Raw genomic sequence first — 17,170 nt, 5'->3', positions numbered from 1 at the left:
GAGGTAAACAAGAACAATGATACAACATATCAAAATGTCTGAAAAACTCTGAAAGGAGTTCTTAGAGGAAAGTTCATGGCATTGAGCTTACACATTAAAAGAATAAAAAGTCAAAAACTAATGACCTAACATTTCAGCTCAAAACCCTAGAAAAAGAACACACCAACACAAAAAGTAGTAGAAGACGGGAAACAAAATCAGAGCTGAAATCAATGAAATTGAAACAATGGAAACTATTCAAAAAATTGACCAAAAAAAAGTTTACTCTTTGAAAAAGTAAACAAAAGAGATAAACCCTTAGCTACACTAAGAGAAGGAAAGAGAAAACTCAAATTCTGAGAATTTGTGATGAAAAAGGTAAAGATCATAACAGACACCATTAAGTACCTAACATAATTAGAAGCTACCTTGAAAATCTGTACTCAAAAAAAATAGAAAATATCAAAGAATAATTGACAAATTTTTAGAGACATATGATTCTCACAAACTAAATCAGCAGGACTAAACAATTTAAAAAAATCAATTTCATGCAATAAAATAGAAGGATGTCATCAAAACCTACAACCAAGAAGAGCCTGGGACCAAAGGATTCTCAGTCAGTTCTAAAAGACATTTAAACAACAACTAATACCAATATTCCTCAAGTACTCCATGAAATAGTAAAGGAGGGAACCCTTCCAACTCACTCTATGAAGCTAGTATCCCTGATACCAAAACCAGACAAGAGCATCAATGAAAGAAACATTGGATCAATAACCATGATTAACATAGATGCAAAAATCCTTAACAAAATTCTGGCAAAATTGCATACAAAAACATATTAAAAAAGACACTGTACCATGATCAAGTGGATTTATCCTAGGAATGCAAGGTTGTTCAACATCCAGAAATCAATAAACATAAGTTCATCACATCAATAGACTTAAAGAATCCTATGATTATTTGAACATGCTGAGAAAGTTTTTGATAAATACACCACCCTCTATTCTAACAAATCCTTGAAACACGAGAAAAGCAATCAGAGAGACAAAAGAAAATTAAAGGATATGAATAAGAAAAGAAGACCTCAAGCTGTCTCTGTTTGCCAGCAACATGATTCTATATTTACAGGATCCAAAAAATTTCACCAGAAAACTTCTAGAACTCATAAATGACTTCAGCAGTGTAGCAGGATATAAAATTAATACATGTAAATCTATTGCATTTCTATTCATAAGTGATGAATCCTCTGAAAGAGAAATTAAAAAAATTACTCCATCACAATAGTTTAAAAAAAAAAAAACTTGGAATTGAATCTAATAAAAGAGGATAGACCACTACAATGAAAACTACAGGACACTAAAGAAAGAAATTAATGAAATCCTTAGAAGAGGGAAATATCTCCCAAGTTCTTGGATAGACAAAATTAATATTGTGAGAATGGCCATACTACCAAAGGTGCTATACAGCTTCAATGCAATTCTCATTAAAATCTCAATAACATTTCTCATAGAAATAGAGCAAGCAATCATGACATTTATCTGGAATAATAAAAGACCCTGAATAGCCTAAGCAATCCTGAGCAGGAAGAGTGAAGCCGGAGGTATCTCGTTGCCTGCCACGTCTATTTTCCACCACTCCAACACTTGATACAGTTCTGTTGGAACAGAGGATCCAACAGTTGACACAGTTCTCTTGGAATTGAGGACTCAACATTTGACACAGATCTGTTGAACATCTATCCTCCCCCCTGGGGGGTCATAGGCATGGCATATACCCATATACAATTATATTAATACTAATAATCAATACATAATTAGATTCAGATTAGAAAAAATACTGGGAAGGTTTCACTGTATTTGTACACAAAAATAACATACAATAAAGTTTAATTTTGATACATAGATAAAATAATAAATAGACAATTACAACTTGTTCAAATTGGTGAAGAGCCTGTGATTTCCTTAGTTCAAAAATTTCTTTAAAAATCACAAATATAGGTAAATAAGAATGTATTCCTCTGAGCTTAGATGTGGTATTTGGTCTTCATAGTTTTCTTAGTGTTTATGACTAAATTTAAGGCTAATTTACCTACATAATACAAATATACAGGTTAATCATAAATATAATTTGTATTTTTCTTGTGTCTAGTGCTTTAAAGATCAAACTAGAGCTTCATTCTGGAAATTTAAAGTTGAACAGAGCATGTGCCCTCAATCTTGCTGAGAATAAGTTTTGATCTCAGCTATCATGTAGAAAGAATGTGCTCCTTGGAAAGTTTGTAAATTGTTCTTTTGAAGATTTTTTTTTACTTATTATTTCCTTTTATTAACCAAATAAAAAGACTTCTGAAAAAATATACAGATTCAGCCTCAGAACACTTGGTGTCTCTGTCTGCTTTTTCTACACCTCCATCCACCTAGGATCCCTGACCACTGCTAGGGCTGGACCATGGCAATTAGCAGACCTTCAAATATACTACAGAGCAGTAGCAACAAAAACAGCATGGTCTTGGCACCAAAATAGACAGAACAGAATAGAGGAAACAAAGACAAACCCACATAAGTACACTTAACTCATACTAAACAAGAAAACATACAATGGAGAAGAGATAGCCTCTTCAACAAATGGTGTTGGGAAAACTGGAAATCCATTTGCAGCAAAATGAAACTAAACCCTTATCTCTCACCCTGCACAAAACTCAACTCAAAATGGATAAAGGACCTAGGAATTAGACCAGAGACTTTGCATCTTACAGAGGAAAATATAGGTCCAAATCTTAATTATGCTGGCTTAGGACCAGACTTGCTTAACATGACTTCCAAAGCACAAGAAAATAAAAGCAGGAAACCAATAACTGGTATACCTTGACACTAAAATGATTTTTCTCAGCAAAAGATACAATCAATAATGTGAAAAGGGAGCCAACAGAGTGGGAGAAAATCTTTTATACATGCACATCAGATAGAGAACTAATCTCTAAAATTTGTAAAGAACTTAAAATACTTTACACCAAAAACACAAAGAACCCAATCAATACATGGGGTATGGAACTGAACAGACATTTTACAAAGGAAGGTGATTAACATATGTGAAAAAGTGAGCTGCAAGGCTACAGGACTGGTTGGCAGTTCAGTACCTGGTTGTCTGTAGCATTTGCTGTGACTCCTATGTGCCAGTTCAAAATGATAATCATTTTGTCTAGCAGCAATACAGATCACTGGCTATGTGCTGGAAGCCCAGGATCTACAGCATGGCTCTCAGTGTTCAAATCCTGACTTTCTCCATATATTTCCTCTGGAATTCACTTGCTTAATTTGTCTCAGTCTTAGTTGCCTCCACTATTTAGTGGGGATGGTAATATTACTACCTTCACAGCATTATTATAATAAAGAGTTAATATGTACATACAATATGCATACAACAGATAGTAGTGGTTACACTTATTTTTACATTGTGGCATGCTGTGTAAATTTTCATACCACCCTTATGCAGGGGCCATGCTAATCCCCTCTGCACCCTGCCAATGTCAGAATACATGCTACCAAAGAGAACACTACTGTCAATTCTCACCCACATCATAACCTCAAAACAGATACTGTCTGCATTTTACAACTGAGACTGAAGGAGCCCATGAGTTCAAGGACACTAGACCAATGGGAGAACGGGACGTGGTTTAGATCATCTGTTTCCAAGACATATGAGCTCTCTCCTGTACTTCAAAAACTGATTCACTGTTGCTGCATTTCCTACCCTCACTATGGGCTTATCATTCAGATTAAATTAAAGTAATATTGACAAATATCACAATGCAAAAATGCAGTTGAAAAGAAATACATGGAGAATAAAAGGTACAATTATGATTGGAAAAGCTCCTGGAGTTAACATGGGGGAAATTTCATTATCCTGTTCCCTGCTGTAATAAAATAAATGAATCACAACACTAATTATTGTCAGCACAAAAACAGTTGTACTTATACAAGATTTTTCCCTTGCTATGAATAAAGAAAATAATTCTATCAATATCCTTGTTTCCAGCTGAGGGTGAAAACACTTTGTAAACTCATGGACAGTGAAAGATTTCTTATTCAGTCATGACTAGTATCAAAAGAGTCCATCTGTAATTCAGCATCTTTTTTGGGGGTGTGGGCAACATGGATTGAGCCCAGAGGCACTTAAATACTGAAAAACATACCAGCCATTTTTATACTTTATTTTGAGACAGGGTCTTGCTAAGTTGTTTGCAGTCTTATTTTCTGAGGCTAGTCTTCCAATTGTGATCCCCAACCTCAATCTCATGAGCCATTGGGTTTACAGGTTTGTACAACTGTACCTGGTGTAATTTACCATCTTCAAATAATCAAAGTTAAGCCTCCATCAGCTTCACATGTTTTTTTCAACATCAACACATTTTTTGAAACTCACAAATAAACAATGTAGGATGCAAAATGGAGGGTTTACCCAGCACAGCATAAGCATTTCCTCTCCTTTCCCAGTGTGGATTGGAAGAACTTGGTTATCTGTTATTCACTGCTGATTAGCATCAAAGCACTGATGGTGGCATAGCCATTGCCCACCAGCATCTGGACTACAAGGCAGGCAGAATCCTTCTTCAACATCCCTTCAGCAGAGGTGGAGATAATGCAGACCATAAAGTGCATGACCACAAAGAAATCCATGAGCAGCAGGATGGTCCAGGTGGCCCTCAGCTCTGGGGATGCCCTTGGAGACAGGCTGGTGCCGTGAAGGTGCTGGCACTGCCTCTTATGCCTGCACAAGAGGGTCACCATGTACACACTTGAAAGGGCCATGAGCCTTATATGGAAAATATCTGGAATTATTCCTATCAGGGAAAAGAAGGTCTTGAAGTAGTGACCTGTGGGGGAAATAGAGCAGGATTCAAAAGCAAAGGCAAAACCTTTTGTTGCATTTGTGGGGCCTTTCATGGAGACTAAAACATGAACATTAACGAACATGTTGAACACCCAGGAAATGAGAATGCAACACAGACTCTGCTGTGGAGATGTCAGCTTGAACTTTGCCAGATAGGAGCTTCTGGGGCTGAGGGTGATGGCCTGAAGGACACTCAGCAGGCAGGTGATGCTAACAGACAGGTTCCTCATCAACCTATACAAGTAGACAACTACTTTACATGTGATGTCATTCCAAATATCCTGAACACCAAAAATGTCTGTGTCCAGGAATGTCCTAATTGATAGCATCAGCAGATGAATGAGGGCCAGGTGAGCGATGGTCAGATCAGTAGTCTTGGGCCTGAAATGGAGAAGGTATGCTAGGATGTGAAAGAGAAGCAGGAAGAAGTTGGCTGTTTTCCCAATGACAATTTGGATGGAAAAGACAATTTTTACAGCAATAAAAATGTAAAGTATTTTGCTCTTGTTCATCTTTTTCTGGTGAAAGGTAGTACATATTCTTTGTCTGAGGAGAAAAGGAAGATAAACTCTCTTCATCACAATTATCACCAGATTCAACATTCCCTCCCACCAAGAATGCCTAAATCAATACATGTGGATACCTTTTAATGAATCCTTTTCAATCTCTTTCAATATTCAATACATCTCCTTTTTAACTCTCTTTATTATTTTTCATGGATAGGACAACCATGAATTTGCATTTGTGTGTGTGGTAACCTGAATAAACACCTGAGTATGTGGCATGTTATGTAAAGTCAAATGAGGCAGATTGAATGAATATCCAAATAGAACTCTTAAGAAAAGAGTGTCCACAGTTTGGCCATGTGCAGTTCTAGACTTTCACTGTTCTCTATTCTTGATTGTTCATCACAAGACTGCAGGCAAAATATTGATAAATGTGGGTTCTGAAGTCAGACGCTTGGATTTATCCATTTATGTATTTATTTTGGCAGTGAGAATTGAACCCATGGTTGGTCAGAAACGGAGCCACATCGCAGTCCTTATCTGATTTCAGGACAGGATCTTACTGAATTGCTTAGGGCTTTGCTAAGTTGCTGGATCTGGCTGTAAACTGATGATCATCCTTCCTCAGCCTCTAGAGCAGCTGGAATTACAAGTTTCAGCATGTCCAGCTAGATTGCTTGAGTTTAAATTCATGGCCTGCACTTCATGTAAGTGAGACCACTAATAATCATATCTGTGTTGCCTCTGTTTTGCAGCTTTAAATAGAGTCATGTTTTCTACATCCTAGAGATATGATGAATGCAGAATATTTAAGTAAGTATTATGAACACACAAACATTGCTGGCACATAATGATCTCCATAGAAATGTTGACTATTATGGTTACTGCATGGTTCCTCCTAAGCACGGTGTAGGAGCAGAAGTACAGGACTTTGAAAGATCACCTGGGTGCTCTTGCCTAGATGCAGGAGATGAAATGACTACCCAACTAACAGGATCCTTAAACCTTTGATGGAATTTTGGGTTTTTCTCTAATCATCTCCAGATTTATATATATTTATATATATATATAAATAAATCTGGCTATACTATATATATGATATACATAAAGGTATATTTATATATAAATGATATATATATGATGGAATTTAAGTTTTTCTCTACTTATCTCCAGATTGATATATATAAATATGATTATCATATACATATATATATATATATATATGATTATGTCAGTAAAAACATGGAAGTGAGAGAAACCCTCAATTATTACCAGGATTATATTTCAAAATACATTTTATGTCCATTATTAGGTATACAGAAAAAGGGCAGAAAGTAATCACAATATTTTTTTTGTTCCAGGAATTGAACCCAGGAGCACATAACCACTCAGCATGTCCCCAGGTCACTTTTTTGGCATTTTATTTAGAGACAGGGTCTCACTGAGTTGCTTAGGTCCTTGCTGATTTGCTGAGGCTGCCTTTGAACATGTGATCCCCCTTCATCAGCCTCCCAAGTCACAGGTATTATTGCCGTGAGCCACTATATTCCACACAATTTAAGTACTTTGGGGGATCATAGTTTTTAGTTTTTTAAATAGTAGGCAAGAATCAACCATCGCTCTGAGAGATGTTTCTATAAGAGAAGGAATGATGCTTTTCCAAAAGTCAGAGAGGACAATTTATACTAGACAATTTGATGATGACAACCTTATGGAATCTTTCCCTACAGAATGAAGCTATTTATTTTATTTTATTTTAATTTGGGCTGCACAGCTATGAAGTAGGAAACATTAGAAATGAGACTAGTAACATATTCCCACAATTTTACCATCTGAAAAATAAGTTGGTGAGTCTAAAAATTATTTTCACAGAAACCAAGAAAATCATAGTTTTATAACATCAATTACAAAGGGTGAACACAAATGACAAAGAGTGAAGTATCTCAAGCCTAGTAAAATAATTGCATTGAAATCTTTGGTAACTGCCATGATCTGAAGTGGAAATTACATAGTCACATTAGAAAAAATTAACTTTAGTAAAGAAATTTCTGTACTCACACTGCCAACAAAAAGAGATTTGCTCCCTTGGTGTGCCCAAGAGAAATAGAAAAAAAAATTCTAATATAATGGTCTAGTAGCCTCCACATTTTAAGAAAAAGATTGTTATTAGTAGGCACAGTACTACATGATTTCTCTGTCTTCTCAGTGTCTATAAACAGAATAGGCATATTTCTATATGCCGATTTCAAATAAGTTCTGAGATATACACTGATGTTTTGATACTGAAATTGCTTTAAAAGAACATAGGCTGGATATATAATATTTGAACTTGCCCTATAAAATTATACAAAATGAAATAAGTATGATTCCCATCCATACTGTTACTTCTATGAAATATGGGTTTTTCTTGAATTCAGTTTAATTCAGATTAAGAAAATAAAACACAGAGGACCAAAAACCTGGAAGAACAGTCCGTCTGACGTATCCACTGTCTGAAGCCACAGGACCCTGGTTTCCAGCTTTGCCGAGGGAACTGCAATTCTGCCTGCATCATCGTGGGAGGAAAGGATGGAGCAGGAAGGTGCCATGGACTTGCAAATACAGGAAGGGAAGAGTTTTCTCAGGTAAGCATAACATGAAAACGAGCGACACATTACATTTTTTCCTATAGGAGAAATGTCCTAGTTACAGCTGGAAAAGCTGTGAAGATCTGTACAGTTGGTGTTCTGTAAGCATCTTGTATTTGATTCTGCATTTCATTCTTCAGGATTGGGAAATTTTCTGATATTATTTCATTGAACTCGTTGTTCAATCCTTTGGTTTGTATCTTTGTGCCTTCCTCAATCCCAAAAATCTTAAATTTGGTCTTTTCCTGATATCTCATAATTCTTGGAGGCTCTGTTCATGATTTCTTACCATCTTCTCTGTTTGGTCAACTTTATTTTCAATATTAAATATTGTCTTCATAGTCTGAGATTTTTGTCTTCCACGTGATCTATTCTGTTGGTGATGCTTTCTATTGAGTTTTTAATCTTGTTATTGTTTCCTTCATTTCAAGTATTCTTTCTTTATAGAATCTCTACCTCTTTATTGAAGTGCTCTGTTGCTTCATGTATTTGCTCTTGTAACTGTTTATTGGAGTGATCATTCACTGCCTGCATTTACTCTTTTATCTCATTGTTGCTTCATGGATTATTTTAATTATGTCCATTATAAACTTCTTTTCTTATATTTCTACTGCCATGCTGTGATTGGATTCTATTAACATTGCATCTCTTTTCATTAGGGACACTTTCTTCCCCTGGTTTTTGTTTTTATGTTGTTCCTGTATCTTCCCTTCTAGCAGGGAGAAATTGAGGTATTGCAGTTTCCCCCCATAGGCTTATTGTGACACTGCAAGTTTTCAATATGTCTCCTTTGAGTGAGAAATCAGTATTAGCAGCACCCAATACAAACAATATATAGCTCTCAACCAGATAACTCCTGTGAATATGTTAACGGTATTATAATAAACCAATAGGATGAATTCAATTGTTATCTGCAGTATAGCCAATTGGTTTGCATGGACTCTATGAATTCTAATAATGGATAAAGAGGATGGGGAGGGGTGTAGGATATAACTGTTAATAGGTATATAATGAGAAGAGTGAGAGTGGGATCAAAAGAAGTAGGGTGTTTGCATGAGGAAAGGGTGAAAGAGACTCTGAGGAATGAGGTAAACAAAAGGAAAATAGAGTGAGATAAAATGAAGAAATAAAAGTCAAATATTAAAAAAATCTACAGTATAAGAGATATTCACCACTCAAATCCCCCAGTCCTAAGTATCCTGATGTAGCAGAGTTACCTGAAAAAGCACCTCCAGTCTCCAGCAGGTTTCTCAGGATTGGTGCTGCCACACCCAAAGTTGGTGGCTTCCCATATGGGGATAATCCAAGATGGATGCACCAGCCCCCAGACAGGTTGTGGAACTGCAGCATGGTCTCTGAGTCCACATAGGGTGCCATGGGCTGGGGTCTGGAAGCAGCCAAACAGAATGCAACATTACTCAGTCCTAATAAAGAATGAAACTATAGAATTTGACAATAACTGGATGGAACTGGAGATTATCAAGATAAGAAAAATAAGCCAGTCCCCAATAAAGTAGGCTAAATATTTTCTCTGATATGTGGATGCTAACACACAATTAAAGGAGTGCAGGAAGAATAGATGTTCACAGGATTACAGAAAGGGGAATGAAAGGAAGGCAGTGGGGATAGGAATAGGAAAGAGAGTAGAATGCATTTGACATAATTTTCCTATGTTCACATATGAATATATGAAAAGTGAAACCCAACATCACGTTTAACTACAAGAATTGGAACCTAATTAGAATAAGTTATAGTGCAGATATGTATAATGGGTCAAAATAGACTACTCTGTTATGTATATCTAAACAGAACAAATAAAAATATAAGAGTGATAAACCATTGACCAAGTTGAACAGAGGAAAGAGAATGAAGACCTAAATCAACAAAATGAGTTGAAAACATGCTGTTACCACAGAGGTTTCTGATATCCAGGGGATTATCAGACAATATTTGGAAAAGTTATACTTCCTGAGAAATTAAAATCCATCACTCTCTGGCCAGAACAAAGATGATGGCCTGGTTACAGGTGTTCTGGGATCTGAGTGGGAGAAGAAGTCTGAGGCTTCAGTAGTGTTTGTTCATTTAATTGTGTTGCTATAGCACCCAAGCCTCCTGCGTAGTGCCCTGTAGTAAAGTGATCCTTTGTTTCCATTCTCACAACAGAATGCTTTTCAGATATTTGTGAGCATGACTTTGGTGCTCTGCAGGTTGGTGATGGGCAGAAATCTCACTGTCTCTTAAGTGAACTTTCAAACAGTCCACTTCCTCTTGGCTGGCCCCATACACCTGTCATTTCCTTTCCTCCTTTTAGAGTTGCATGGTGTCAGCCATTTTTGAGTCTTTGATTACTTTCATAAAAAGTTACATTTGTTTCTTGAATCTCCTTATACTTGCTTAGAAAAGTAATATGCTGGAATATTTGCTTTCTTCTATTTACTTTTCTTCCAAACTTATTCTGCTTTTGATTGACTCCTATTCTGAACAAAAAATAAAGATATCTAAGAAAATGGGAAGACAACGTGTGTTTGTGGATTAAAAGATAAAGAAGTCAACACTACCCAAAATGCTGTACAGATTCAGTGCCATCCCTGTGTGCATGCAGGAGGTGAGCCTCACCCAGTCTGGTAATGCAGTGGTCCTGTGGGAAGGGTGTGCCAGGGTGAGAATGGCTGAAGCATCCTGAGAAGGAGAGCTGGAACATGCACACCAAGCCTGGGAAAGCAGCACCTCACTCTTCCCACAGCTAGAGCCCCATCAACTCCCCTGCTACATAAGCAACCCTTTTGTGAATTTGAGAACATGAGTGTGGAGCAAGAAGGTGTGGAGAGAGAGTCCATCCACAGATGTGCAACAGAATCCCAAGGCAGGTCCACAAAGCTCCCAAGACACATGGGTAGCCAGAAATAAAGGCAGTTATGAAATAGTTCCAAGGGCACAGTGGCAAAAGATTCACCTATTGCACAGTGGCAAAAGATTCAGCCTATTGCACAGTGGCAAAAGATTCAGCCTCTTTCTGGGTGATCTCAGGAAAACGAAGAGGCTCCCTAAGCCTCAGTTTCTTCATCTGTGTGGGAATGGAAATAAAGTTTCCTCCTAGACTTCAGGCAGTCATATAGGTAAAGCATTTAGAAGTCACGACACATCATGCACTTTTGAAAATCAGACCTGGAGGGTCTGAAGAAATCTTAAAGTTCATCCAGGCCAGTGTGTCTTAAACTTTTCTGTGCCCCATGAGTTGGGCACAGATACAGATGCTAGGCCCCTCTGCAGAGCTCTAAGTTTGGGCTTCCTGCAGAAGCTGCCCAGGTGCCACCCAAGGTAGGCTTCATGGGACCACAGACCTAGGGGTTTGGTTGGGGCGTGGTCTTCCCCTAGTGCCCAGATCTCCATGCCATTCCCACTGAGTAGTGGCCAACAGTGCCCATACCTCTCACAAAGTCCTCCTCCCTTCTTCCTGGAGCAGCCCCTTGCATGTGGAGATGACTATGCTTGTGACCTAGTTCTTCATACCAATGGAGAATTGGTAGGTGGAGTAGGATGGCACTGAGAAGTGAAAGAGAGGCCCACAGTGTTCTGTGGGCTTTCATTTCTCCAGCTCAGAATTGGGACCACTTGTGATGGCACTGAGTCTGTGTCTTGAGAAAAGTGGTCTGCAGGTCCTTAGGATCCCGAAGAGATACACTGAAGGCTCAAGAATGAGAGTTTTAATTCACAAAAGTGTTTTCAGCTTAACATGAACCCAACATTTTAAAAGAAAGTATTTAAATGGGGACCTGTTGAATTTAGAAAGGCATAAGCAAATACAGGCAGTTTTAAGATAGAATATATTTAATCAGTGTATCATAAAAGGTATTTAAATCACCACTGTGTGCTAGGAGAGCAGAAACAAACCATTTTTTTCTTCATTGAGCCTCTCTGACTCCCATAATTGAGAAAAAAATTCCCATTTGATTTTGCAGAATCTGGTCTGCTATTGTGAGTTCATCAATGGGCCTCCAGATGGAGAGGATTTTCCAGTGAACTTGAGGCTGAAACCATTGTATGGCCATTTTACACTGAATAACTACTGTGTGTGTGCGTGTGTGTGTATGTGTGTGTGTGCATGCACATTCTTATTTGGGGTTTGTTGTCATCCAAATCCCCAGGAGAAGGCCTTGTTAATATCCAAAGGGCTCCCCACACCCCATTACAGAGGCAGCCCATCTGACCTTTTACCTGAGCATGTGTATTTCCAACAAGTGTTCAGAAGAGGGTAATGGCCTTCCTTAGAGAGTTATGGGAGACAGTGATACCGCTGTCTACCAGTGATGAATTCTGATCCCTCTAATGTTGAAGTTTGAACACTAGAGAAGCCCACCAAGGAAAGCATATTAAATAGATTTTATTTAAAAGCAGTAATAATGCAGACTTCTCCAGGGAGGGAGAAGGGGGCCATAACTGATGTTCTAGAATCCCAAGAAGTGAGTGCACCCTACATCTTTTATAGGTTAAAGTCTCTTGTTCTCCAGTTCTCTGTCCCCCTATCTCTCCTTCCTGCCTACTTGACTAGGCCTCCTTTTGCAGGTGAGATGTGAAATGTGAGAACCAGATGGGGCAGGGGGAGGGCCAAAGTGATTCAGCCAGGCAAGGGCCCAGGGGATATTAATTAGCAGCTCCCTGCTTGCAGCCCTTGACAAGGGAAGGTAAATTTGGTAATGTAGGGGCTATGGAGATCCTTAACATTCCATTCTCCCAAGGGCAGCCTCCCAACTTCCAGAGGCAGATGGCTTTCATGGCCTCCATTTCCTGGATTTGACCCAATCCCCTGTTTCTACACTAACAGCCTGTCCCCAATTCTGGCTTCAGCAGTAGTGAAGTGAGATCAAGTGAGTAACTGGTCTGGGTAAGCACTTTTCTTTATCTGGCTTCCATATCCCCCAGTGGATTTAGAAGTTTGGACATCTCTGATGCCCCATCCCAGATAAATATCATGATTTAGTCCTGGTATGCCATAAAAAGTCTAGACCCTTGTACTTCCTGTGTAAAACCTCAAGTGCACCCTGGAAGTACCCCAGGCTTTGCTCCCTGCTTTGGGGATGCAAACTGGCCACAGAACAAAAGAGACTCCCCATTTCATCTCCCATCTCTACCGTGTGGCTCTGAGCAGGGGACTCCTTTCCAAGTTCATTCTGGCATGGGAGGGTCACTGACAAGCCATTGAGAAACATTGTTGTTTCCCTGTCAGACTTAGCAAGTGGAGCAGGGTGGAGTTGAAGTGATGGGTGGAGAAATTCTGCAGATGCCAGCCCTTAGGAGAAGCGGGCAGAGTGGGCCTATGGGAGAAAGTGGAGCTCAGCGAATGGGCGGAGCTGGCTGCAGGGAGCTGAGCTAGGCTGAGTGGAGACCCGTGAATGGGCGGGGCTGGCAGGGCACAGCAGTGCAGGATTGAGTGGAGCCCAACCCCACAGGCAGTGGGTGGGGCGGGGCTGGCGGAAGCTCATTGGCAGTAACCCTGTCCTGGGTTCCTCAGGCAAATTCAGTGCAGGTACCTGGAGCCACGCTAGAGAGCTGAGGGCGTTGGGTTTGCATACTCAGGAGGGGAAGGAATTCAGGAGAGGTGCTTATGTCTGGAAATTCTGTCACTGTGGAACTAGTGGGGAGCAGGGTCCTTGGGCTCCCAAAGCCTGAAATTGACCTCAGAGTCTGCTCCTTTGGGGCCTCAGTTTCCCCACTTACACACGGAGGCCAGAGAAGGAGGTTGAGGACAGGGCCCAGCCTTTCTGAGAGGCCCATCCTCCCACGGGATGCAGTGGACTTTCCCTGTATTCAGGTGAGTTGGTTTCCTTGGGGTTTCTGGGAGGTCCTGGGGAATGTCACTTTAGAGACTTGGGGTTTTGGGAGAGACCCTTGTCCTGGCGTGTTCACAGAGAGTTCTCCTGGTGACTGCTGTGGGCACAGTGAGATCTGGAGGTCCAGAGTGTAAGCGTGAGGTGCGACTGTCCCTTGCTGGAGCCTGGTCCAGATCCCACAGTCCACCTGTCACCCACTGGTGTAGGGGCTTCCTGGCACCTGGGCTGAGAGAGAGAGAAGCATAGATGGGTGGTGGCACTGACCCTACCAGCAGCGACCTTGGGGGACTCACTGCATCTGTAATGCAGGAAAGGAGAGAGGCCTGCCTTGGTGTGAGGCAAAGCCCAGCTTCGTGATTCTCCAAAAGACAGCTTAGAATTGGACTGGGTACAGATCTAGGGTTTTGACAGTGTTTTGATGAAGACTTACATGTGAAAAAACACTCTCCTTTTTTTTTTTTTTTTTAAGTAAAAACTATTTTTGTAGAAGGTTCTGTTCTAAACAGTCAGGACCTGGACAAAAACAAGTCAGTCAGGTGTTCCTGCTGCCCTTCTGCAGGTGGCTGCCGTTTCATTGGTCTGGCCCAAGATTTCATGCATTAAAACAGGACTCCCATAGTCCAAGAAATAAAAGCAAGAATCAACAACTGGGATAGATTCAAACTAAAAAGCTTTCTCTCAGCAAAGGAAACTATCAGTAATGTGAAGAGAGAGCCTACAGAGTGGGAGAATATCTTTGCCAATCATACTTCAGATAGAGCACTAATATCCCGAATCTATAAAGAACTCAAAAAACTCTACACCAAGAATACAAATAATCCAATCAACAAATGGGCTAAGGAAATGAACAGACACTTCACAGAGGAAGATGTACAAGCAATCAACAAATATATGAAAAAATGTTCAACATCTCTAGTAATAAGTGAAATGCAAATCAAAACTACCCTAAGATTTCATCTCACCCCAATTAGAATGGCGACTATCAAGAACATAAGAAACAATATGTGTTGGCGAGGATGTGGGGAAAAAGGTACACTCATACATTGCTGATGGGGTTGCAAACTAGTGCAGCCACTCTGGAAAGCAGTATGGAGATTCCTCAGAATGCTTGGAATGGAACCACCATTTGACCCAGCTATCCCACTCCTTGGCCTATACCCAAAGGACTTAAAATCAGCATACTACAGAGATACAGCCACATCAATGTTCATAGCTGCTCAATTCACTATAGCCAGATTGTGTAACCAACCCAGATGCCCTTCAGTTGATGAATGGATAAAGAAACTGTGGCATATATATACAATGGAATATTACTCCGCCATGAGGAATGACAAAATTATGGCATTCGCAGGCAAATGGATGAAATTGGAGGATATCATGCTAAGTGAGATAAGCCAATCTCAAAAAACTAAAGGACCAAATGATCTCGCTGATAAGGGGATGAGGACATACGGGGGTGGGGGGGTAGGAGGGGTTAGTGTTAGGGTTAGGGTTAGGTTTAGGGTTAGGGATAAGGAGGGTGGTAAGAATGAGGAAGAAAGGAATGTATAGAGGGAAAAGAGGAGTGGGAGGGGAGGGGGGAAGGGAAAAAATAACAAAATGAATCAAACAACATTGCCCTATGTGAATTTATGATTTTTAATTAAAATTTAAAAAAATAACAAACAAAACAAAACAAACAAACAAAAAAAAAACAGCACTGGACACTAGATGGCACCAGAACTTACAGGTACTAAAAGGCAATAGGTCCTTTAGGCCTCTGTTCTTAGGATGCCATCCTTGGCTATGTTTCCACTGCTGAATTCAGACACACACCTCTCATTATGTCACTGAGGTGCCCTAAACCCTTTCCTTCCTGTGAGATAAAGGCCTCCTTCAGGAACTGGCCCTTGCCTACTTCTGCAATCTCATCCCTATGAATCTCCAAAACTTTCAAGAACACCTTTCAACTCACCCCTCCTGGGAGTCCCTATGATCAGTGTGATTTATTTTCCTTGTTAAAAACACTGAGCTTTTTACAAGACACTAGATGTCACCAGAATTGTACTTAGAACTTTCCCTGAAGCCTGCCATCCTTGGGCTAGCTGTTAACTGGTTTGATTACTGGAAAGCCCTTTAGTGTTTGTCTTAAGAACAGCAGCTATATTTAGTATAACTCAATGAATTTTATGCATGGAATTTATTTTTTCTGATAGAAAAGGGAGGGTTACTGCACCATCTACCCAGAGTCCATCATGTACTTGAGAAAACCACACAGTGAGATTCTCAAGTGAGAGAAGGGTCAAAATTCAACTGTGGCATATTCCTGTAAGTGTCATTCTGGGATGCTTCTGCAGTCTTTGCCAATTTGGGGGGAATGTCCTTGTCTTTGCTCGGCTCTGATTTTCATAAGTCAAGAAATAGATTTCAATCACAAGGTTTCCCCATTTTTAGTCTACCAAAGATAATATTACATAAAAATCAACTATTTTGCTGTTCTGCTCTGGTTTCTCAGAAAATTGTCATTCATTTCAATTGTGTGAGCCTGGGTGCTTCTTACTCTTATAAGGGATTATGAAGGAAAATTGCATCCAGAATCAAAATAGTGACTGTCAGCTGGTCTCTTCTAGCAGGGCACAAGGAGCATGCCACACTTCATAAATGGGTTTTCTACAAATACAACCCATTAGGGTGGGGAAAATATTGGAATGATTAAAGTCATATTTCCTTGACATCACTCTCTTTTGTTGTTCTTTTGGTATCTGGTTTTGAACCCAGGAGTGCTTAACCACTGAGCAACATCTCCAGGCATTTTTAAATATTTTATTTTGAGACAGGTTCTCACTGAGTGACTGAGGTTGGGTTTGAACTAGTGAGCCTCCTGTCTTAGCCTCCTGAGATGCTGGGGTTACATGCATGTGCCAGTGAGCTGGCTGACCTAGTCCTTTAAAATTTAAATTTGTTGCCACGTGATGTATTGTACTCAGATTAAAACACTTGTTTATATTAAGCCTCTGTTTTTCCAGAATTTAAGATTGTCTTGTGGCAAATGAATATGAATTTTATTGCCTTTTTCCAGGAACTGCATACCCAAAAGAAATCTGTTGGACCTAAGAGTTCTATTTAGTCCCCCTAAAAAAGCAACTCTTAGGTACCACAGATTTCTCTTGCAGGGTTTTGTCTTTCCATGTCTCTGCCTCAGTTTTTTCATTTGTAAGATGGTGCACATGATTTCTGCTTCATGGTTTTGTAAGAATTCAGCCAGGTCTTGTGTAAAAAGTCTGAACACTGTGCTGCTGAGGACAGGAGAGATAGGGCCCATGATATACCACATGTCACATTGGGGTGCTGTGGGAAA

At 39.7% G+C, this 17,170-nt stretch overlaps 1 protein-coding gene across 1 annotated transcript; it reads right to left on the bottom strand.

The window, feature by feature from the left end:
* Positions 1-4,502: 4,502 nt before the first annotated feature.
* On the bottom strand, positions 4,503-5,384 carry LOC306650216 (vomeronasal type-1 receptor 90-like; the record flags this gene model as incomplete). The annotated part of the gene is made up of 1 exon (XM_079122064.1): positions 4,503-5,384. One exon carries the CDS (start codon positions 5,382-5,384, stop codon positions 4,503-4,505), a length of 882 nt encoding a protein of 293 aa, XP_078978190.1.
* Between the last annotated feature and the right edge of the window lie 11,786 nt (positions 5,385-17,170).

Source organism: Sciurus vulgaris (assembly GCF_902686455.1).
Source record: "Sciurus vulgaris genome assembly, chromosome: 19".
Classification (NCBI taxonomy): Eukaryota; Metazoa; Chordata; class Mammalia; order Rodentia; family Sciuridae; genus Sciurus; species Sciurus vulgaris.
This window is presented reverse-complemented; position numbering and strand designations above follow the sequence as displayed.